The following is a 24,518-nucleotide window of genomic DNA, read 5'->3' on the forward strand; positions in this document are numbered from 1 at the left end:
GGGGGGATATAGGGGCAGAGTGGGGGTATAGGGAGGCAGAATGGTGGCTATAGAGGGTGAGGGGGATATGGGGGCAGAGTGGGGGTAATAGGGGTAGAGTGGGGCTATAGGGCAGAAATGTAGGGCTATAGGGGGCTGAGGGGGGATATAGGGGCAGAGGACGGGGGCTATAGGGGGCTGAATGGGGGTATAGGCGGGCAGAGTGAGGAGTATAGGGGGCAGAGTGGGGGATATAGGGGGGGAATGGAGGGTATAGGGGGTAGAGTGGGGTATTAGAGGGTAGAGGGGGGGGTATAGGGGCAGGAGTGGGGATATAAGGGGGCACGAGGGGGGCTATAAGGGGCAGAGTGGGGGGTATAGGGGCAGAGTGGGGATATAGGGGGCGAGTGGGGCTATAGGGGGCAGTAGTGGGGGCTATAGGGGGCGATAGGGGGCTAATAGGGGGCAGATTGGGGGCTATTAGGGGGGCGGATGGGGGCTATAGGGCGCAGAGGTGGGGTTATAGGGGCAGAGTGGGGGTATAGGGGGAGAGGGGGGGCTATAGGGCAGAGTGGGGGCTATAGGGGGCAGTGTGGGGGTATAGGGGGCAGAGTGGGGATATAGGGGGCAGAGTGGGCGCGCTATAGGGCAGGAGGTGGGGGCTATAAGGGGCAGAGTGGGGGCTATAGGGGCAAGTGGCGGGCTATAGGGTGCAGAATGGGGCTATAGGGGGCAAGAGTGGGGTCTATAGGGGGTTGGGTATTAGGGTGGGGTTGTGTGGGGTCTGTAGGGCATTGAGAGAATGGGGGTTGAATGGGATGATGGGGTTAGTAGGGTGGGGGATAAAATGGGAGGGGTCTATAGGGATAGAGAAGGGGAGTCCAAATGGGATAATGGGGTTATAGGGGGGGGTATTGGGGTTATAGGGATTACAGGAAGGGGGCAGGGTTTATGGATAGATGGGGTTATAGGGTGGGGGGTAAATGGGGAGGGGTCTATAGGGATATCAGAAGGAGGTTGAATGGATAGATGGTTATAGGGGGGGTATAGAGAGGAGGGTCTATAGGGTATAGCGAAAGGGGGGTTTACTGGTAGATGGGGGTTATAAGGGTGGGGTATAGATGGGAGGGGTCTATAGGGATAGAGAAGGGGGGTTTATGGGATAGATGGGGTTATAGGGTGGGGGTTGTTGGGTTTATAGAGTGGGGGGTGTTGGAGGGTCTATAGGGCACAGAGAAGGGTGGGTACAATGGGAATAAATGGGTTATAGGTGGGAGATAAATGGGAGGGTCTATAGGGATAGAGAAGGGGGTTTATGGGATAGATGGGTATATACGTGGGGATGTTGGTCTATAGGGATACAGAAGGGGGTTTAATGGGATAGATGGGGTTATAGGGTGGGGGATAAATGGGGAGGGGTCTATAGGGATAGAGAAGGGGTTGAATGGGATAGATGGGGTTAGGGTGGGGTTGATAGGGTTATAGCAAGTGGGGGTTGTTGGGGGGGGGTCTGTAGGGATAGGAAGGGGGGTCCAATGGGAGAGATGGGGTTATAGGGTGGGAGGTGGTTGGGTTTTTAGGGTGGGGGGTCTTTGGGAGGTCTCAAGGATAGAGGAAGGGGGGGTGAATGGGATAGATGGGTTTTAGGGTGGGGGTTGTAGGTTTTAGGGTGAGGGGGTGGTTGGGAGGTCTATAGGGTAGAGAAGACGGGTCCAATGGGATAGTGGGTTATGGGGAGGGATAAATGGGAGGGGTCTATAGGGATAGGAGATAGGGGGTTTTAATGGGATAGATGGGGTTATAGGCGTGGGGATAAATGGGAGGGGCATCTATAGGGATACAGAAGGGGGTGAATGCGATAGATGGGCTTATAGGGGGGGGTAAATGGGGAGGGGTCTATAGGATAGAGAAGGGAGGTGTTGAATGGGGATAGATGGGGTTATAGGTGGGGGGTGGTGGGGAGGGTTGATTAGGATAGAGAAGGGGGTGCAATGGGATAGATGGGGTGTTTATAGGGTGGGGGTCATAGGGTGAGGGGTCTATAGGGATACAGAAGGGGGTTTATGGGAGTAGATGTATAGGGTGGTGGGGATGTTGGGTCTATAGGATAGAAAGGGGGTCAATGGGATTGATGGGGTTTATAGGGTGGGGGGTTCATAGGGGCAGGGCGTCTGTAGTTGATACACAAGGGGGCTTGAATGGGATAGATGGGTGATTTTGGTTTGGATAAATGGGGAGGGTCTATAGGGATAGAAGGGGGTCGAATTGGATAGATGGGTTATAGGTGGGTGTGGGGTTGGCGTGGTTGTGTGTAGGTTGTGGTGGGGGTTATAGGGGGAGGGTCTATGTAGGATAGGAAGGGGGGTCCAATGGGATAGATGGCGTTATAGGTGGGGGGTGGGATTGGGTTTTTAGGGGTGGGGTCTTTGGGGAGGGGTCTCAAGGCATAGAGAAGGGGCGGGTCGAATGGGATAGATGGGGTTATAGGGTGGTACTCCCCGAGATAAATGGGAGGGTCTATAGATAGAGAGGGGGTTTATGGGATAGATGGGTTATAGGGTGGGGGGATGTTGGGGTCTATAGGGATAGAGAAGGGGGTCTTGAATGGGATAGATGGTTGTAGGTGGGGGGTCGTTGGTCTATAGGGATACAGGAAGGGGGGTTTATGGGATAGATGGGGTTAATAGGGTGGGCGGTGTTGGGGAGGGGTCTTAGGGATAGAGAGGGGGGTTGATGGGATAGGGATTGGGGTTATAGGGTGGGGGATAAATGGGAGGGGTCTATAGGCAGAGAAGGGGGGTCGAATGGATAGATGGGGTTATAGGGTGGGGGGTTGTTGGGGTCTGAGGATAGAGAAGGGGGTTAATGGATAGATTGGGGGTTATAGGGTGGGGGATAAATGGGGAGGGGTCTATAGGGATAGAGAAGGGGGGTCCAATGGGATAGATGGGGTTATAGGGTGGGGGATAAATGGGGAGGGGTCTATAGGATACAGAAAGGAGGTTGAATGGGATAGATGGGTTATAGGTGGGGATAAATGGGGAGGTCTATAGATAGAGAAGGGGGTTTATGGGAAATAGAGGGGTATTAGGGTGGGGGGTCGTTGGGAGGTCTATAGGATAGAGAAGGGGGGTTTTATGGGATAGGATGGGCGTTATTAGGGTGGGGGATAAATTGGGAGGTCTATAGGGATAGAGAAGGGGGTTTATGGGATAGATGGGTTATAGGGTGGGGGGTCTCGTTGGGAGAGGGTCTGATAGGGATAGAAGAAAGGGGGTTTATGGGATAGATGGGGTTATAGGGTGGGGAATAAATGGGGAGGGGTCTATAGGATGCAGAGGGGGTTTATGGGATTAGATTGGGGTTATAGGGGGGGTCGTTGGGGAGGGGTCTATAGGGAAGAGAAGGGGGATTGAATGGGATAGATGGGTGTATAGGGTGCGGGGATAAATGGGAGGTCTATATTGATAGATAAGGGGGGTTGAATGGATAGATGGGGTTATTAGGGTGGGGGTTTTGGGTTTAGAGGATTAGAGATAAGGGGGTTTATGGGATAAGATGGGTTATAGGGTGGTTGGTAAATGGGAGGGGTCTATGGGATACGAGAAGGACGTAGGGCCAATGGGATAGATGGGTGATAGGGTGGGGGATAAAATGGGGAGGGGTCTATAGGGATTACAGAAAGGGTTTTTGAATGGGATAGATGGGGTATAGGGTGGGGGGTCGTTGGTCTATAGGGATACAGAAGGGGGGTTTATGGGATAGATGGGGTTATAGGGTGGGGATTGTTGGTCTATAGATAGAGAGGGGGTTTATGGGATAGATGGGGTTATAGGGTGGGGGGTTGTTGGGGTCTATAGGGATAGAGAAGGGGGGTTTATGGGATAGATGGGGTTATAGGGTGGGGGATAAATGGGGAGGGGTCTATAGGGATAGAGAAGGGGGGTTTATGGGATAGATGGGTTATAGGGTGGGGGATAAATGGGGAGGGTCGTATAGGATAGAGAAGGGGGGTTTATGGATAGATGGGTTTATGGGTGGGGTGTTGGGAGGTCTATTATAGTGATAAAGAAGGGGGTTTTTATGGATAGATGGTTATTAGGGTGGGGGGATGTTGGGAGGGTCTATAGGGATAGAGAAGGGGGTCCCAATGGGATGATGGTGGTTATAGGGTGGGGCGTGATAGGGGCAAGGATGGGCTATAGGGGGCAGAATGGGGGTATAGGGGGCAGAGTGGGGGGTCTTAGGGGGCAGATGGGGGGTTAGGGGCAGAGTGGGGGTATAGGGGCAGAGTGGGGGGTTTAGGGCAGAGTGGTATAGGGCAGATGGGGTATAGGCAGAGGGGGGTATAGGGGGATAGAGTGGGGTATAGGGGGGTATTGAGCGGTATAGGGGGTTAGAGTGGGATATAGGGGGCAGAGTGGGGGTATAGGGGGCAGAGTGGGGGCTATAGGGGGTAGAGTGGGGGCTATAGGGGGCAGAGTAGGGTGGTTGTATAGGGGGCAGAGTGCCGGGGGCTTACATTGGTCATTAGAGGGGGGCTTATAGGGGGCTGGGAATGGGGGGTTTTATAGGGGGTAGATACAGTGGCTATAGGGCGGCAGAGTAGGGGAATATTAGGGGGCAGAGTGGGGGGTATAGGGGGCAGAATGGGGATATAGGGGGCAGAGTGGCGATATAGGGGCAGATAGGGGGTATAGGGGTAGAGAACGAGTGGGGGCTTATAGGGGCAGAGTGGGGGTATAGGGGCAGGATAGGGACATAGGGACAGAGTGGGATGTAGGAGTAGGATGGGCTATAGGGGCTGTGTGGGTCTATAGGGCTGTGTGGGGTCTATAGGGGCTGTGTGGGTCTATAGGGCTGTGTGGGTCTATAGGGGGCTTGAATGGGGGGTATATTGGCAGAGGGGGGGCTATAGGCTGAATGGGGGCCTATGGGTTGGTTGGGGGCCTATAGGGGATATAGGGGATATTAGGGGCCTATAGGGGATATAGGGGGCAGAAGTGGGATAGGGGCTGAATGGGGGTAGAGGGTAGAGGGGGGCCCATAGGGGCAGAGTGGGCTATAGGCAGAGTGGGGGCTATAGGGGGCAGATGGGGGGCTTATAGGGGTAGAGTGGGGGCTATAGGGGGCGAATGGGGTATAGGGGCAGAGTGAGGGTATAGGGAGGAGTGGGGCTATAGGGAGGTAAAGTGGGGATAGGGCAGAGTGGGGGCTATAGGGGCAGAGTGGGGCGATAGGGGCACAGTGGGGGCTATTAGGGGCAGACGTGGGGGATATAGGGGCAGATATGGGGGATATAGGGGCAGATATGGGGGATATAGGGGCAGATATGGGGTATTTAGGGGCAGATATGGGGGATATAGGGGCAGATATGGGGGATATAGGGCAGAGTGGGGGCTATAGGGGGCTGAATGGGGGCTATAGGGGCAGAGTGGGGGCTATAGGGGCAGCATTGGGGCTATAGGGGCAGCATTGGGGCTATAGGGGGCAGAGTGGGGGTATAGGGCAGAGTGGGGGCTATAAGGGGTAAGAGTGGGTATAGGGGGCAGAGTGGGGGCTATAGGGGCCAGGTGGGGCTATAGGGGGCCAGAGTGGGGGGGGATAGATGGGGTTATAAGGTGAGGGATAAATGGGGAGGGGTCTATAGGGATAGAGAAGGGGTGGAATGGGATAGATGGGTTATTAGGGTGGGGGATAAATGGGGAGGGGTCTGTAGGGATAGAGAGGGGATGAATGGGATACATGGGGTGTATGGGGAGGGATAAATGGGGAGGGGTCTATAGGGATAGAGAAGGGGTGAATGGGATAGATGGGGTTATAGGGTGGGGGGTTGTAGGGTTATAGGGTGGGGGGTTGTTGGGGAGGGGTCTCAAGGGATAGAGAAGGGGGGTTTTATGGGATAGATGGGGTATGGTGGGTGTCATAGCGGAGGCGGTCTATAGCGATAGAGAGGGGTTTTATGGATAGATGGGTTTATAGTGGTGGGGTGTGTTGGGTCTATTAGGACAAGAAGGGCGTGAATGGGATAGATGGGTTATAGGGTGGGGCTGTAGGGAGGGTTCTATAGGTAGAGAAGGGGGACTGAACGGGTAGATGGGTTTTTGGGGTGTGGGGGGTTGTGGGTTTTTAAGGGTGGGGGTGGTTGGGGTCTTATAGGGGTAGGATGGGGGTTTATGGGATAATGGGGTTATAGGTGGGGATAAATGGGGAGGGGTCTATAGGGATAGAGAAGGGGGGTTGAATGGGATAGATGGGGTTATAGGGTGGGGCTGTAGTGGTAGGGGTCTGTATTGATACCAGAAGGGTGGAATGGGATAGATGGGTTATAGGGTGGGGGATGTTGGTTTTTAGGGTGGGGGGTGGTTGTGGGAGGGGTCTATAGTGACAGAGAAGGGGTTTTATGGGAGTAGATGGGTTAATAGGGTCTGGGTAAAATGGGAGGGTCCTATTACGGGATAGAGAAGGGGTTTATGGATAGATGGGTTATTAGGTGGGGGGTTGTAGGTTATAGGGTGGGGTTGTTGGGGAGGTCTTCAAGGATAGAGAAGGGGGATTATGGGATAGATGGGGTATAGGGGGTTATGGGATAGGTGGGGTGTATGGGATAGATGGGGATTATGGGATAGGTGGGGTTATAGGTGGAGGGGTCGTTGGGTCTATAGGGCATACAGAAGGGGGTTTATGGGATAGATGGGTTATAGGTGCGGGGGTGTTGGGGAGGTCTATTAGGGATAGAGAAGGGTGAATGGATAGATGGGGTATAGGGTGGGGGGGATGTTGGGGTCTATAGGATAGAGAAGGGGGGGGTCCAATGGATAGATGGGGTTATAGGGTTGGGGGCGAACGAGTCGACCGTAGTTAACATGTGATTCTTATGAACCTCGCTGTGATCAGCAGGCTGAGTCGTTATGTATCCAGACTCGAGGCACCAGCGAGGCGGTTAAGTTAGTCATCTGAATGGGACGATGGGTTATAGGGTGGGAGATAAATGGGGAGGTCTATAGGGAGAGAGAAGGGGCGGTCCAATGGATAGAGGGTTATAGGGTGGGGATAAATGGGGAGGGTCGTATAGGGATAGAGAAGGGGGTTTATGGGATAAGATGGGTTATTAGGTGGGGGGATGTTTGGCCTATAGGATAGAGAAGGGTCCAATGGGATAGAGGGGTTTAGGGTGGGGGATAAATGGGGGAGGGTCTATAGGATAGAGGAGGTCCCAATGGGATAGATGGGGTTATAGGGTGGGAATAAATGGGGAGGGGTCTGTTAGGCGATAGAGAAGGATTTATGGGAGTAGATTGGGGTTATAGGGTGGGGGGGTCGTTGGGCTATAGGATTAGAGGAAGGGGGGTTTATGGGATAGATTGGGGTTATAGGGTTGGGGGGTGGTTTGGGTTGGGTCATAAGGATAACAAGGGGTTTATGGGATAATTGGGTTATAGGGTGGGTTATAGGGGAGGGTCTATTAGGATAGAGAAGGGGGCTCCAAGGGGATAATGCGGTCTATAGGGTGGGGGTGGTTGGGGTCTAATAGGGATAGAGAAGGGGGGTGGAATGATAGATGGGGTTATAAGTGTAAGGAAATGGGAGGTCTATAGGATAGAGAAGGGGGGTTTATGGGATAGTGGGGTTTATAGGGTGGGGGGTCGTTGGTCTATAGGCGATAGGAAGGGGGGTCCAATGGGATAGATGGGGTTATAGCGGGTGGGGGGTGGTTGGGTTATAGTGGGGGTTTTGGGGAGGGGTCTATTAGGGGCGACAAGAGAAGGGGGGTTTATGGGATAGATGGTATAGTGGGGGGTGGGTTGGGTTTATAGGGTGGGGGGTTTGTTGGAGGAGGCGTCTATAGGATTAGGAAGGGGTTGATGGGATAGATGGGGTTTAGGGTGGGGACGATAAATGGGAGGTGGTCTATAGGGATAGAGAAGGGGGGTGGGTGGAATGGGATAGGATAGGGTTTATTAGGGTGGGGGTATAAGATGAGGAAGGGGTCTAGTAGGATAGAGAAGGGGGTTTATGGATAAGATGGGGTTTATTAGGTGGGGTCGTTGGTCTAGGGATACAGAAGGGGGTTTATGGGATAGGGATTTTTTGGGGGGTTTTTAATATGGTGGGGGTCTTTGGTCTATAGGATACAGAAGGGGTTTATGGGATAGATAGGTTATAGGGTTGGGGGTAAATGGGGAGGGTCTATAGGATACGAAGGGGGTTTATGGGGTAGATGGGTTTATAGGGTGGGATTGTTGTCTTGATTAGGGATTAGAGAGGGGGGTTTAATGGATAGATGGTTTATAGGGTGGGGGTCGCTTGGCTCTATAGGGATTACAGAAGGGGGTTGAATGGGATAGATGGTGTTATAGGTGGGTATAAATGGGAGAGGTCGTATTGGGATACAGAAGTGGGGTTTATTGGATGATGGGTTATAGGGTTGGGGGGTTGTTGGGTTATAGGGATAGAAAGGGGCGGTTTATGGCGGTAGATCGGGTTATAGGGTGGGGGGTCTTTTAATCCCACCTTATGGAAGAGCTGGTAGATGAGGCCCAAGTGATGGGCTGCCCCCAATAGGGCCAAGGTCAGCGCCAACAATAGGACGGCGAGTACTAGAGCAACGGTGGGAGGAGATCCATGGGGATCTATGGGAGCAGAAAGGGATGGGACAAACACTTATGGGCGCCATGGGAACAATGGGAGATTTGGGACCTAATGGGGATGGACCCCAAAGGGGCACCCTATACCACCATAGGGAACGCCCATTGAGATGTGGGGGCACCTATAGGGTCGGGACCCCAAAGGGGATGGGGACAAACCCCTATGGGGCGCCATAGGGAACAATGGGAGATGGGGGAACCTAATGGGGACGGGACCCCAAAGGGGCACCCTACAAGTCAATAGGGAACCCCTATGGGATGTGGGGGCACCTAATGGGGATGGGACCCCAATGGGGCACCCTACAAGGTCGAATAGGAAAACCCCATTGAGATGTGGGACCTTAATGGGGTCGAGACCCCCAAATGGGACCCATGGCCTATAGAACCCATTGAATATGGGGGGACCTAAAGGGGATTGGGACCCCAAAAGGCGTACCGCTACAAGTCAATAGGGAACCCCTTTGCGATGGTGGCACCTTAATGGGGATGGACCCCAAAGGAGCACCCTATAGCCCCATAGGGAACCCCTATGAGATGTGGGGGCACCTAATGGGGTCGGGACCCCAAAGGGACACCCTACAGCCCCATAGGGAACCCATATGAGATATGGGGTGAAAAGCCGTTAAAGGTCAGGCGACGGTATGATCTCGCGCGAAATGGACTTTCGTCTCGCTATCTCATAAGATACAAAGAGTAATGAAAACCCCTATGGACTTAGAAAAAGGTAGAGGGACGGGCATGCCTCAAATGGAGATCTGCCACTCGCTCAGCTGATGTGTGTGGCACTACCTACCAATGCTCTCAACTATAACGTATCTCCTATTGATCAATTTGACTAAAGTCTTGGAGGCAGAGAACCTAATGTTAATCTGTTAGCACCCGCAAGAAGACAGCGCGCTGACAGCTCCTCCTAAAGGAAACCCATAATGAGTACTGATGCGTAATCCGAGGGAACGCTAATGGCTCTACGGACCCCTCAAAGTTGGCATCGCCCCGTCATTAGGTCTATACCTATCATGTATCCCCTTTATTGTTTCCTCAGATCCACGTGAGTGTGGCGGTTTAGGCACCAGTGGAATGGCGTGTCAAGGGGACCCCAAGAGCCTAGTGAGGCCACTCTTAAGCTCAAACATGCTCTCTAGTATATGAGAACGCACCTATGTGATATCAATATGGAGCACTCCTAAATGATGGTCGGGACCCCAAAGGGACACCCTACAAAGTCAATAGGGAACCCATATGAGATATGGGGGGCACCTAATGGGGATGGGACCCCAAAGGGGCACCCTACAAGTCAACAGCGAACCCCTATGAGATATGGGGGAAATCTAATGGGGCCAGGACCCCAAAGGGACACCCTATGGCCCTATAGGAAACCCCATTGAGGATTACGCATGTGGGGGGCAGCCTTAAGGGGGTCAGGACCCCAAAGGACACCCTTAGCCCCCATTAGGGATAGTGCCCATATGATCAGCCTATAGGTCTCCCCTCGTCGTTCCTCGGCCCTATGCCCGCGGGGGGACCTCGCCTTCAGGCAGCGCCTCACCGCGGGCCGGAGGGTCGAGCCGGACCCCCGGTAGGAGCGGCACGAACAGCAGGTGAGACCCCGGAACCGAGCTGTCACCGGGCCGCGGCCTGCAGGGCTCCGTGCTTGGGGCCCGATGTGATCCTATACCCGCTATAGGGTTGTGTGAGGAACCGGGCACTCAACCGGGTCGGGTCGGAGCGAGGACCCGCTTTATATGGGGGTTATGTGAGAAAAACAGGGTCGTGCTCGGTTATACGGCTCCGTATGGGGGGTATGGGGGTGGGTTTGGGGTCACACAGCACCGATAGGGTTCGTCCATATATAGGGTTCGTCCATATATAGGGTTCGTCCATTGCTTGAGTCTGTTGTGGTCTGATTAATGGTGTAAAGCATTAGGAGGGTGGTACGGCCGCTAACGTAGCAACACCCCCTTGTATCATGGTGTATTATATCTTATATGTATATATACGTGAGGTCTCTATATGGGACCCTAAAGCTGAAGTGCTGTGTTAGATATATGGGGCCATAGGGTGGGATGGGTGGTTGTCACCCAACCTGTATGGGACCCAAAGGTGAAGTGTTGTATATATGGGATCCAAAGGTGAAGTGCTGTGTTGGATATATGGGACCCTAAAGGTGAAGCCCTGTGTTGGATATATGGGACCATGGGGTGGGATGGGTGGTTGTCACCCAACCTATATGGGACCCTGTGTTGGATATATGGGACCCTAAAGGTGAAGTGCTGTGTTGGATATATGGGACCCAAAGGATTGAAGCCCTGTGTTGGATATATGGGACTGTGGGATGGGTGGTTATCACCCAACCTATAAGGGACCCTAAAGGTGAAGTCCTGTGCTTGATATATGGGACCTTAAAGGTAAAGTCCTATGTTGGATATATGGGACCTTAAAGGTGAAGTGCTGTGTTGGATATATGGGACCATAGGGGGGCATGGATGGTTGTTGCCCTACCTATATGGGACCCTAAAGGTGAAGCCCTGTGTTGGATATATGGGACCCTAAAGGTGAAGTGAAGTCCTATGTTGGATATATGAGACCTTAAAGGTGAAGTCCTATGTTGGATATATGAGACCTTAAAGGTGAAGTCCTATGTTGGATATATGGGACCCTAAAGGTGAAGTGCTGTGTTGGATATATAGGACCCAAAGGTGAAGTGCTGTGTTGGATATATGGGACCCTAAATGTGAAGCCCTATGTTGGATATATGGGACCCAAAGGTGAAGTTCTATGTTGGATATATGAGACCTTAAAGGTGAAGTCCTGTGTTGGATATATGAGACCATAGGGTGGGATGGGTGGTTGTCACCCAACCTATATGGGACCCTAAAGGTGAAGCCCTATGTTGGATGTATGGGACCCTATAGGTGTGAAGCCCTGTGTTGGATATATGGGACTGTGGGATGGGTGGTTGTCACCCAAACTATAAGGTACCCTAAAGGTGAAGCCCTATGTTGGATATATGGGACCATGGGGTGGGATGGGTGGTTGTCACCCCACCTATATGGGACCCAAGGGTGAAGTCCTATGTTGGATATATGAGACCTTAAAGGTGAAGTGCTGTGTTGGATATATGGGGCCATAGGGTGGTATGGGTGGTTCTTGCCCAATCTATATGGGACCCAAAGGTGAAGCCCTGTGTTGGATATATGGGACCGTAAAGGTGAAGTGCTGTGTTGGATATATAGGACCCAAAGGTGAAGTGCTGTGTTGGATATATGGGACCCTAAAGGTGAAGTCCTATGATTGATATATGGGACCTTAAAGGTGAAGTCCTGTGTTGGATATATAGGACCCAAAGGTGAAGTGCTGTGTTGGATATATGGGACCCTAAAGGTGAAGCCCTATGTTGGATATATGGGACCCTAAGCTGAAGTGCTGTGTTGGATATATGGGACCTTAAAGGTGAAGTGCTGTGTATATGGGACCCCAAAGGTGAAGCCCTGTGTTGTGTATATGGGACCCTAAAGGTGAAGTGTTGTTTTATGTATATGGGACCCAAAGATGAAGTCCTGTGTTGGATATATGGGACTGTAGGGTGGGATGGGTGCTTGTCACCTCACCTATAAGGGACCCTAAAGGTGAAGTGCTGTGTTGGATATATGGGGCCATAGGGTGGCATGGGTGGTTGTCACCCAACCTATATGGGACCCTAGAGGTGAAGTCCTGTGTTGGATATATGAGACCCTATAGGTGTGAAGCCCTGTGTTGGATATATGGGACTGTGGGATGGGTGGTTGTCACCCAACCTATATGGGACCCAAAGGTGAAGTCCTGTGTTGGATATATGGGACCCAAAGGTGAGGTTCTATGTTGGATATATGGGACCCTAAAGGTGTGAAGCCCTATGTTGGATATATGGGACCCGTCCTATAAAGGCCGGGATAGGGCAGCAGATGGAGCAGGGCTGTTTGGTTGTGCTGTGGGAGGGCTGGGCTGTATTTGTTCCTAGTTCATCCCATTGGAGGCTGTGGAATAGAAGTGAATCACGGAGGGATCTATCTTTAGACACACGCTCTTTTATCCCCAATGCATTTGGATTCGAAACCCCACCTTAGGGAGCTGCAAGTATCTGTTCTATAGTGGGAATAGCTGGAGCTGACCTCGGTTTGCTGTGATGGGATGGATGGGGATCAACTGGGATGGATGGATGGAGGGATGGATGGAGGGAGGGATGGATGGATGGATGGAGGGATGGATGGATGGAGGGATGGAGGGATGGAGGGATGGATGGAGGGATGGATGGAGGGATGGAGGGATGGAGGGATGGATGGAGGGATGGATGGATGGAGGGATGGAGGGATGGATGGAGGGATGGATGGATGGATGGATGGATGGATGGATGGATGGATGGATGGAGGGATGGAGGGATGGAGGGATGGAGGGATGGTGGGATGGAGGGATGGAGGGATGGATGGATGGAGGGATGGAGGGATGGATGGATGGAGGGATGGATGGATGGATGGAGGGATGGATGGATGGATGGATGGAGGGATGGAGGGATGGAGGGATGGAGGGATGGATGGATGGAGGGATGGAGGGATGGAGGGATGGATGGATGGAGGGAGGGATGGAGGGAGGGATGGATGGAGGGATGGAGGGATGGATGGAGGGATGGATGGATGGAGGGATGGAGGGATGGAGGGATGGATGGATGGAGGGATGGATGGAGGGAGGGATGGAGGGATGGATGGATGGAGGGATGGAGGGATGGAGGGAGGGATGGAGGGATGGATGGAGGGATGGATGGATGGAGGGATGGATGGATGGAGGGATGGATGGATGGAGGGATGGATGGATGGGGTCCCTTCCAGGTAGCACAGCTCTGATTTGCTGCTGGCATTTATAGGGCTGTCAGCTGAGGTGGCAAAGAGAAACCAAAAGTGCTCAGCTCTGCTGTAGGATCCCTGCACTGAAAGCCATTCAATGTAAAGGGGAGATGGGCTGGTTGTCTCCTTCTGGTTCACGAGAGGCCTGTGAGGTGTTGAGTGTCAAAGCTGTGGTTTATATGGTGTGGAATATGATGATGTTGTGCATGGGATGGTGTTTTTCTTAACGAGCTGGTTTGGAGTCTGAGGTGTTGGTGCCCAAAGGGGAATAGCTGGGAGCAGCGCTGTGAGTGGGAATGATGGGGGATAGTAGAGTGTGTTGGGGTGGGAAAGGCTGCTGGGATAACAGCAGGGTGAGCAGTGATGGGCTGGGTGGGCACAGTGGGCTGGGTGGGCACAGGGGGGTCGGTGGGCACAGGAGGTTGGTGGGCACAGGGGGCTGGTGGTGGGCACAGGGGGGGTTGGTGGGCACAGGGGGGGTCGGTGGGCACAGTGTTGAGGCTGAGCTGAGCAGCTCATGGCACTAATGGGAGCCGTGGCAGGAGGAGCAGCCAGGGGAGCTGTGGTCGCTCTGTTGTATGGGAGGTGATTGGAAACCTAACAGAGGAGAGCAGGGGGTGTTATGCTGTGTGATAGGGGTGAGGTCAGGGCTCTGCTTCCAGCCCTGCTGATAGGAGCAGCACTTTGTGTTCTTCATGACGGGTCTGAGAATCCATCGGGCTGTTTCTTACCTCCTCCTTATGGGAAACCCAGGGATACCAGCGGGTTTATGGAAGGATCGTGGACAGAATGGAGCCTCTATGTGACCGACAAAGGATTCTGAGCGCTGCCTTAGACTGGGCGCTATTGGAAGCCAACTTATATCATTTCATGTCTGTGCTGTTTCTGAGCTGCTTGTCTCTTTAACTGCGCTTTCCTCCTTCCTCCCCACGTTCCTCCCACTCCCCCCCCACTCCTTGTTTTGATCTGCTGAGGCAGCCAGCAGCACAGCGGCCAATATTGACATTATTCCTCCATGCTTTGGCTATTTATACCTATGTGTTCGCTCCGGCCTGGGACAACAGTTCAGACACAGATCCATGATGGGGAAATGAAGCTTCACAACCGAAGTGAAATCGACCACATGAGCAAAGCTTGGATTTATTGCAGCGTTTGGATGCCAGACGTCACGTGTGGAGTTCAGACCCTGCTTGGAAGCGTGACGTCGCTGCTCAAAACACTCCTCACTGTGCAGAAGGGGAAAGCAGAAGGCGTGAGAAGCGATAGTGATGGTTAAAGGACCAAGTTCAAGAAGCTCTTTAAGGCACGAGACGCAGCTCCGGACTCTTTACTTACCCTGGGTGAAGGGAGGAACCTCCGCCAGCTTCAGCTCTGGTTGGGGGGTGGTCGGTTTATACACATCTGCTGGGTCTATCCCAAGGATTCCTTCAGTTCTCATCTGTGTTATTTGCTATTTCCTTCCTTTTCATTGCCATACCTGGCAGAACCCGTGGCTTGCTTCAGTTTCATAATCCCACATGGGCTGGATGGAGGAAGGCTGCGCTTCCATAGTCGCTCATTGATGCATTTTATCCCTTTAGCAGGTCCCTGGGTACCCCATGGGATGTCACTCTTCTCCCTTTTAAAGGCTGAGGCTGTGAGCTGTCAGCTTGGAAACTGGACGAGGGGGGAATGGCTTTAAATGGGAAGAGGTTGGGGTCAGATGGGAGGGGAAATTCCTTCACCCCAAGGTGGAGCTGAGGGTTCCCCATCCCTGGAGGTGCCAACAGGAGAACGTGCGGCCACAGAGTAGAGGAGGAAGAGAGCAGCTCTGTCTGTCTGCATTTAAATAAGGTGTGGTTCTCATTTGATTGCTCTGAGTTTGCAGTGCGATGCGTCCTCGGTTCATCCCATCCCGTGTCACAAAGCTGCTGCTCTGCTGCCTGCTTTGGCTCCGCACCCTGGGCGGCTCAATGCGGAGAGGTAACAGTGCTAACAAGTTTGTGTTGCATTCAATCACACCCAGCACAGCAAACAGTCCTATTGGAGCGCTGGCACTTCAGCTCCTGAGCTGCAGGGCGCCCAGTTTGTGCTCAACCAGCACTTTGCTTCACAGACTGCAGAGCTCTGAATGCTGGCTTTCAGTTCAGCTCTAATGCACATCTCCCTCCTGGTGCTGTTTGCCTTATAGCCATATATAGAGACTGGGAGGAGCAGAGCTTGAGAGCAGCCCTGCAGAGAAGGACCTGGGGGTCCTGGTGGATGGAGAACTGAGCAGCAGCCAGCAGGGTGCTATTACAGCTTGGAGAGCAAATGGCATCATGGGCTCCATCAGCAGAGGGGTGGCCAGCAGGGACAGGGAGGGGGTTGTCCCTCTCTGGGATGCCCCATCTGCAGCACTGCATCCAGGTCTTGTATTGGGCCCCCAATACAGGATGGACAGGGAGCTGCTGGGGAGGGTCCAGAGGAGGCCACAAAGATGCTCCCACTACAAAGGGAGATGGGCTGACTAATCGAGGTTGGTCACCTACACAGTGGATATCTGTGCTGCTGGTGGGGCCGATGCTGTTCAGATCTGTGTGTGCTGGAGGCCTCAGCCCACTGCATCTGCCCTCCTGGACTGAAGGTTAATGGCTGTTTGGTGCTGCGTTGCACCCTCAGCTCTGCTTGGTGATTCTTCTTCCTCTTTCATAACTCACTGATAGGTCTGAGGAGGAAAGGAGCAGCTTTCAGTGGTGGGGAGCCATCTAGGTAACTCAGCATGATGGAGCCATCTAGGTAACTCAGTGTAATGGACCCATCTAGATAATGTGATGGAGCCATGTAGATAACTCAACGTGATGGAGCCATCTAGGTAACTCAACGTGATGGAGCCATCTAGGTAACTCAGCGTAATGGACCCATCTAGATAATGTGATGGAGCCATGTAGATAACTCAACGTGATGGAGCCATCTAGATAACTCAACGTGATGGAGCCATCTAGGTAACTCAACGTGATGGAGCCATCTAGGTAACTCAACGTGATGGAGCCATCTAGGTAACTCAACGTGATGGAGCCATGTACGTAACTCAGCGTGATGGAGCCATGTAGATGACTCAACGTGATGGAGCCATGTAGATGACTCAACGTGATGGAGCCATGTAGATAACTCAGTGTGATGGAGCCGTCTAGATAGCTCAACGTGATGGAGCCATCTAGATAGCTCAACGTGATGGAGCCGTCTAGATAACTCAGCGTGATGGAGCCATCTAGATAACTCAGCGTGATGGAGCCATCTAGGTAACTCAACGTGATGGAGCCATCTAGGTAACTCAACGTGATGAAGCCATGTAGATAACTCAACGTGATGGAGCCATCTAGATAACTCAGTATGATGGAGCCGTCTAGGTAACTCAACGTGATGGAGCCATCTAGATAGCTCAACGTGATGGAGCCATCTAGGTAACTCAACGTGATGGAGCCATGTAGATGACTCAACGTGATGGAGCCATGTAGATGACTCAGCGTGATGGAGCCATGTAGATGACTCAACATGATGGAGCCATTTAGATAACTCAATGTGATGGAGCCATCTAGGTAACTCAGTGTGATGGAGCCATGTAGATGACTCAACGTGATGGAGCCATGTAGATAACTCAGCGTGATGGAGCCGTCTAGATAGCTCAACGTGATGGAGCCATCTAGATAGCTCAACGTGATGGAGCCATGTAGGTAACTCAACGTGATGAAGTCATCTAGATAACTCAACGTGATGGAGCCATGTAGATGACTCAGCGTGATGGAGCCATGTACATAACTCAACGTGATAGAGCCATCTAGGTAACCCAATGTGATGGAGCCATTTAGATAACTCAGCGTGATGGAGCCATCTAGATAACTCAACTTGATGAAGCCATCTAGGTAACTCAGCGTGATGGAGCCATGTAGATGACTCAACGTGATGGAGCCATCTAGATAGCTCAATGTGATGAAGTCATCTAGATAACGTGACGGAGCCATCTAGATAACTCAACGTGACGGAGCCATCTAGATAACTCAACGTGATGGAGCCATCTAGATAATGTGATGGAGCCATGTAGATAACTCAGCGTGATGGAGCCGGCTTTCAATTGATGCTCTGCTGTACCCGCTGTTTCCTCTTACAACACAGGCAGCTCACTGCATCACTTCTGCTTTTCCTGTTGCTTCTGTCATCTTTGTTTTATAGCTAATTGCATTCTCTATGCAATAACCCTCTCATATAATTAGCGTGGAGATCTGGAGCGGGCGAGTGCTGCTTTCTCCTGCCTGTTTGAAGGCCTCGTGTGTTGCAGAGCTGCATCAGGAGCCCACAACCTCTTGAAAAGTGCAACAGGAAACTCGAGTTTGCAAACGCTGCCGTTGCAGCGCGGCGCTTCCTTTGTGGCGTTGGTTTATGCAGCAGAAAGCAGAGCATTGGGGTGCACGGGGCTGCGTAGGAAAGCAGTGGGTTCTTGGTTCTTGGCTGGCAGGTGAAGTGTTATTTTGGTTAGGAGTCGTATTTACCCAGTAATTAGCAGCATATCTCAGTAATTGCAGGTCGGCAGCTCAAGCCTGGCAGCCTCCAGGAGCTGAACCAGCTCTCGTAGAGTCCTGGAACCACTCTGATGGGCTTTGGGACCCCTGTAGTCATTGTGAGCCCCCCCATATGGACTCAAGACCCCTCTGATGGGCTATGAGATCCCTGTGGTCAGTGTGAGACCCTCCATATAGGCTCTGGACCCCTCTGATGGACTTAGAGACCCCTGTGGTCAGAGTGAGCCCCCCATGTAGGCTCAAGACCACTGTGATGGGCTCTGGGACCCCCATGGTCAGTGTGGACCCCCCACTCTAAGATGGCTCTGGACCACTCTGATTGGCGTCTGGGGGACCCCTATGGTCAGTGTTGAGCTCCCCCATAAAGGCTCAGAACCCCTCTGATGGGCCCTGGGACCCCTGTGGTCAGAGTGAACCCCCCCATGTAGGCTCAAGACCCCTTTGATGGACTCTGGGACCCCCATGGTCATTGTGAGCCCCCCCATAAAGGCTCAGGACCCCTCTGATGGACTTAGAGACCCCTGTGGTCAGAGTGAGCCCCCCATGTAGGCTCAAGACCACTGTGATGGGCTCTGGGACCCCCATGGTCAGTGTGAGCCCCCCAGATGGGCTCTGGACCACTCTGATGGGCTCTGGGACTCCTGTGGTCAGTGTGAGCCCCCCTCCATAAAGGCTCTGGACCCCTCTGATGGGCTCTGGGACCCCCGTGGTCAGTGTGAGCCCCCCATGTAGGCTCAAGACCACTGTGATGGGCTCTGGGACCCCCATGGTCAGTGTGAGCCCCCCCATATGGACTCAAGACCCCTCTAATGGACTCTGAGACCCCCAAGGGGGGGTCATTGTGAGCCCCCCTCAGATGGACTCAAGACCCCTCTGATGGACTCTGAGACCCCCATGGGTCATTGTGAGCCCCCCAAATGGACTCAAGACCCCTCTGATGGGCTCTGGGACCCCCATGGTCAGTGTGAGACCCCCCCAACTGGGCTCTGGACCCCTCTGATGGGCTCTGGGATCCCTGAGGTCAGAGTGAACCCCCCCATGTAGGCTCAAGACCCCTCTGATGGGCTATGAGACCCCTGTGGTCAGTGTGAGACCCCCCCCATGTGGACTCAAGACCCCTCTGATGGACTTAGAGACCCCTGTGGTCAGTATGAGCCCCCCCCATATGGGCTCAGGACCCCTCTGATGGGCTCTGGGATCCCTGTGGTCAGTGGGAGCCCCCCTCCATAAAGGCGCTGGACCCCTCTGATGGGCTCTGGGACCCCTGTGGGTCATTGTGAGCCCCCAGATGGGCTCTGGACCACTCAGATGGGCTCTGAGACCCCTGTGGTTGGAGTGAGCCCCCCCCAGATGGGCTCAAGACCACTGTGATGGGCTCTGGGACCCCTGTGGGTCATTGTGAGACCCCCACAAAGGCTCTGGACCCCTCTGATGGGCTCTAGGACCCCTATGGTCAGTGTGAGACCCCTACAACAGACTCGGGTCTTGCTAATGCACTCCGGGACCCCCATATCGGGGGGTGAGACCCCCAGGTTGGGCTTCTGGACCCCCACAATGGGTTCAGGGACCCCCCCCCCCCCCCCCCACCCATAATGAGCTCCTATGCTGGGCTGTGTATTAACATTGAGGGCTCTGTGTGACAATCTCAGTCCCCCCATGGGCTGAGGACAGGGAGGATAGTGATGAATGAGCAGCGTGTCTACGTGAAGTTCTGCCATTGAAATCCATGTTTTATTCATGGTGTGTGACTTTAAGGGCATCCTGGAGCTGCAGGGATGACTTGCAGGATGTCACTGAACCAGCAGTACCCAATAACAATAGTACACTATAACCATAGCACCCTATAGCCATAGTACCCTATAGCCATAGTACCCTATAGCCATAGTACCCTATAGCCATAGTACCCTATAGCCATAGTAATCTATAGCCACGGTACACTATTGCCATAGCACCCTATAGCCGAAGTACCCTATAACCATAGTACCCTATAACCATAGTACCCTATAGCCACAGTACCCTATAGCCACAGTACCCTATAACCATAGCACCCTATAGCCGTAGCACCCTATAGCCATAGCACCCTATAGCCGTAGCACCCTATAGCCATAGCACCCTATAGCCATAGCACCCTATAGCCATAGCACCCTATAATCATAGCACCCTATAGCTGTAGTACCCTATAGCCATGGTACCCTATAACCATGGTACCCTATAACCGTAGTACCCTATAACCGTAGTACCCCATAGCCATAGTACCAACAGCCCCCCCATAACAACCCCCCCTATAACAGCCCCCCCTATAACAGCCCCCCCATAACAACCCCCCCCATAACAGCCCCCCCATAACAAACCCCCCCTATAACAGCTCCCCATAACAACACCCCCCTATAACAGCTCCCCATAACAACCCCCCCTATAACAGCCCCCCCATAACAACCCCCCCCCCAGCTCCTAATACCCAGCTCGAAATAACCCCAGCTCTCGGTTCCTGCTATAATTACCCGTGTCGTTTCAGCTGTCTCATGATTTACAGATCGTTTTGCAGATGGCCACATGGAAAGGAAGATCAATTTTTGCTGGCTCTCTCAACCTGAAATGGGTGAAGAAGGTGTTTGTTTTTTTTTCGAGCTGTTTTTGGCTGCTGAGGGTTTGGGGTCTTATGGCTGAGAGCTGATACACACAGCAGGGTGTGAGTGCAGAGGAACAGCACCCATCCCATATTGCTGCTAGCAGGAAAGGGTGCTTGTATACAGATGTTAATGGCAGAGGAGTTGCTGCTGCTGGATGCCAGGCATTGCTATTGCCCCAGCTCCTATCAGTGGTGGTGTAAGGCTTCATGTAAGGATGCTTAATGGGGTGATGGGCTCAGCTCTGAGCTCCATAGCTCCATCTCTGAGCTCTGAGCTCCATCCTTCCATCCCCAGCTCCAATGTTAGGGGTTGCTGGGGGTGTAAGGCTTCATGTGAGCATTAAGGATGCTTAACGGGGTGATGGGCTCAGCTCTGAGCTCCATAGCTCCATCTTTGAGCTCTGAGCTCCATCCTTCCATCCCCAGCTCCTATCAGTGGTGGTATAAGGCTTCATGTAAGCATTAAGGATGCTTAATGAGGTGATGTGATGCTGGGCTCAGCTCTGAGCTCCACAGCTCCATCTCTGAGCTCTGAGCTCCATCCTTCCATCCCCAGCTCCAATGTTAGGGGTTGCTGGGGGGGTGTAAGGCTTCATGTGAGCATTAAGGATGCTTAATGGGGTGATGGGCTCAGCTCTGAGCTCCATAGCTCCATCTTTGAGCTCTGAGCTCCATCCTTCCATCCCCAGCTCCTATCAATGGTGGTGTAAGGATGCTTAATGGGGTGATGTGATGCTGGGCTCAGCTCTGAGCTCCATAGCTCCATCTCTGAGCTCTGAGCTCCACCCTTCCATCCCCAGCCCCTATCTCCTATCAATGGTTGGGGTTGCTGGGGGTGTAAGGCTTCATGTGAGCATTAAGGATGCTTAATGGGGTGATGTGATACTGGGCTCCGCTCTGAGCTCCATAGCTCCATCTTCGAGCTCCAAGCTCCATCCTTCCATCCCCAGCTCTTATCAATGGTGGTGTAAGGCTTCATATGAGCATTAAGGATGCTTAATGGTTGATGGGCTCAGCTCTGAGCTCCATAGCTCCATCTCTGAGCTCCATCCTTCCATCTCCTATCAATGGTTGGGGTTGCTGGGGGGGTGTAAGGCTTCATGTGAGCATTAAGGATGCTTAATGGGGTGATGGGCTCAGCTCTGAGCTCCATAGCTCCATCTCTGAGCTCCATAGCTCCATCCTTCCATCCCCAGCTCTTACCAGTGGTGGTGTAAGGCTTCATGTAAGGATGCTTAATGGGGTGATGGGCTCAGCTCTGAGCTCCATAGCTTCATCTCTGAGCTCCAAGCTCCATCCTTCCATCCCCAGCTCTTATCAATGGGGGTGTAAGGCTTCATGTGAGCATTAAGGATGCTTAATGGGGTGATGGGCTCAGCTCTGAGCTCCATAGCTGCATCTCTGAGCTCTGAGCTCCATCCTTCCATCCCCAGCTCCAATGGCTGGGGTTGCTGGGGGTGTAAGGCTTCATGTGAGCATTAAGGATGCTTAATGGGGTGATGGGCTCAGCTCTGAGCTCCATACAGGGCACTATGGGCTGACCCTGCAGCCCAGCTCCATGCCAGCCCTGCACTCCAGGAGCTGCTCCTACACTGGTTGCCTCCATAGGCTCCATCAGGGCTCCCAGGCTGGATGTGAAATCCATCTATTGTTGCTGCAATTAGGGATGTGTGGGGGTTTATTTAGGAAAGCCATTGAGCCTCCATTCCTTCTGCTTAACAATAACTTCCTAACGTTTCTCTTTTCCAGGATAGAGAGAGAGAGACTTGACACTGGATGAAGATCATTACCTGAAGCTGGGTAGAATCCAGGAACCGTAACCCAAATGTTTCTCTGTCTGTGGAGGAGATCTCACGTTTGAAATCACTTCTACTGAAGGTACTACGCCTGCCTTTGCTTTTAATGGGGCTGGTTGGGAGATTGACCTTCCTATTTAATACCTGGGAGGCTCCTGTGATTGAATACTACAAAGGTAAAGAGTTCTTATAGACATGAAGGCACTGGGCTGCGAGTGATGTTGTTTCCTATGGCAAAGAACTCATTCTGCTGAACCTTTAGGGAGGGAGAAGATGTTCTTTAAGCTCCCATAAGGGTCTGGGAGAGTTTTATAGGTGAATAGAGGAGCTGGTTGTGGTTGGAGCATCTTGTCCATAGGGGTTTTAAGGTGCCCCATTTCAGGGTTAGGTGGGATGGGATGATGAGCAGCCTGACCTGATCCCCTCCAACCTCATCTATTTCATGCTACTTTTGGCAGCTGCCTCTCGTGCTGGTTCGATACAAGAGCAAACGCTTCTAGAAGCCATTTAAAAGCTGCTTAAAAGCCGGAGCACGTGGGTGGTAACGAGATATTTGCGGTCATCCGTGCCAGCAAAATAGAGAGAAATAGCAAACAGTTGGCAGTCCCGGTGCAGCTCACTGGCAAACACGGTTGTTGTGGAGATGGAGCTGGCTCAGGGCTGGGATCTGCTCCCACTGGTGACGTGGGGGGGAGTTCAGCAGCATCAGGAGACCTGATACATATGATATATGGGGTTGCTGGGGGGGTTGTAAGGCTTCATGTGAGCATTAAGGATGCTTAATGGGGTGATGTGATGCTGGGCTCAGCTCTGAGCTCTGAGCTCCATCTCTGAGCTCTGAGCTCCATCCTTCCATCCCCAGCCCCTATCTCCTATCAATGGTAGGGTTGCTGTGGGGGGGTCCCATACAAACCTCCTTCCTATGAACTGCTCTCACAAATTGAGGAGAGCGGAGCTTTGGGGCTCCATCACCTTCTATGGCAGTAAGTTCTATGGGGTTTTTTCTGACCCTAATCATAACTAATGCTTGCTTCTGCCTGTGTTAAAATAGGCTGCTTGGTATCTTCGAGGTGTCTCCATTGGTTTGCAGGTAAACAACCACCCATTCACCTCCTCGATCCCATTTGTGCCTTCCTTGCTCTCTGCTGTTTTGCTGAGCTGAACTCACCCATCAAGCTGAGCTGAATGCACCTTCCCAGGGCAGCTGTGCGTGTTCTGCTCCTGCTCATTCTCCTTCAGCAGACGCTGCTCCGACCAGCTGTTCTTGTTCCAGCTCTGCTGTCTCTTCTGACAGCAGCAAACCGGACCAGCTCGAGATGCAAACACGCGATAGTCAGGAGTGATGTCACGCCTTCTGTTGACTCGCTTATTACTCTCCCTTGTGATAACTCCTTCTGGCTCCTTGGAGCTGCTCGGCGCTGAGATCTCCGAGCACTGACTCCAAGATCCTGTTTGAACAAATGGGATCTGTTTGGTTTGTGAGGTTCGTTCCTTTAGAAGCACTGCGATGCGTGGCGGAGGAAGGCTGCTCATCCTGCTGATCGAACGACTCTTCCCCCTTGTCCTATCGCTCTCATCCTGTTTCTAAGCTCCCTTTAGGAGGGGTCCCATCTCCAGGCTGTACTCCCCTCCCTCAGCCTTCCCCATTCAGAGCTGCTGCAGCACGGGTTGGAGAGAAGGACCTGGGGGTCCTGGTGGATGGAGAACTGAGCAGCAGCCAGCAGGGTGTTATTACAGCTTGGAGAGCAAATGGCATCATGGGCTCCATCAGCAAAGGGGTGGCCAGCAGGGACAGGGGGGGGATTGTCCTTCTCTGGGAGGCCCCATCTGCAGCACTGCATCCAATCCAAGATGGACAGGGAGCTGTTGGGGAGGGTCCAGAGGAGGCCACAAAGATGCTCAGGGGGCTGCAGCACCTCCCCTACAAAGACAGGCTGAGGGAGCTGGGCTTGTTCAGCATGGAGAAGAGAAGGCTGCGGGGTGAGCTCATTGCAGCCTGCCAGGACCTGAAGGGAGCCTACAGACAGGAGGGGAGTCAGCTCTTAATGAGGGAGATA

The 24,518-nt window shown here is 52.8% G+C and overlaps 2 protein-coding genes across 4 annotated transcripts in view; one reads left to right on the forward strand and one right to left on the reverse strand.

Moving 5' to 3' along the window:
• Positions 1-15,050, reverse strand: part of LOC107323953 (acetolactate synthase-like protein) — a 19,680-nt gene extending 4,630 nt beyond the window's left edge. The window contains exons 1-3 of the mRNA XM_015883950.1: positions 14,979-15,050; positions 9,421-9,469; positions 8,494-8,612 (exon numbers count right to left, since the gene is read on the reverse strand). Of these exons, the coding sequence (XP_015739436.1) occupies positions 8,494-8,612; positions 9,421-9,469; positions 14,979-15,050 (240 nt within the window). The remainder of the gene's footprint in view (positions 1-8,493; positions 8,613-9,420; positions 9,470-14,978) is intronic.
• The window catches only part of PPP6R2 (protein phosphatase 6 regulatory subunit 2), a 51,334-nt gene continuing 36,929 nt past the window's right edge, over positions 10,114-24,518 (forward strand). For all 3 annotated transcript variants that reach the window (XM_015851489.2, XM_015851711.2, XM_015851570.2), the window contains exons 1-2: positions 10,114-10,225; positions 22,415-22,543. The gene's annotated coding sequence lies outside the window, so the exon portion shown is untranslated. The remainder of the gene's footprint in view (positions 10,226-22,414; positions 22,544-24,518) is intronic.

Source organism: Coturnix japonica, chromosome 1, assembly GCF_001577835.2.
Source record: "Coturnix japonica isolate 7356 chromosome 1, Coturnix japonica 2.1, whole genome shotgun sequence".
Taxonomy (NCBI): domain Eukaryota; kingdom Metazoa; phylum Chordata; class Aves; order Galliformes; family Phasianidae; genus Coturnix; species Coturnix japonica.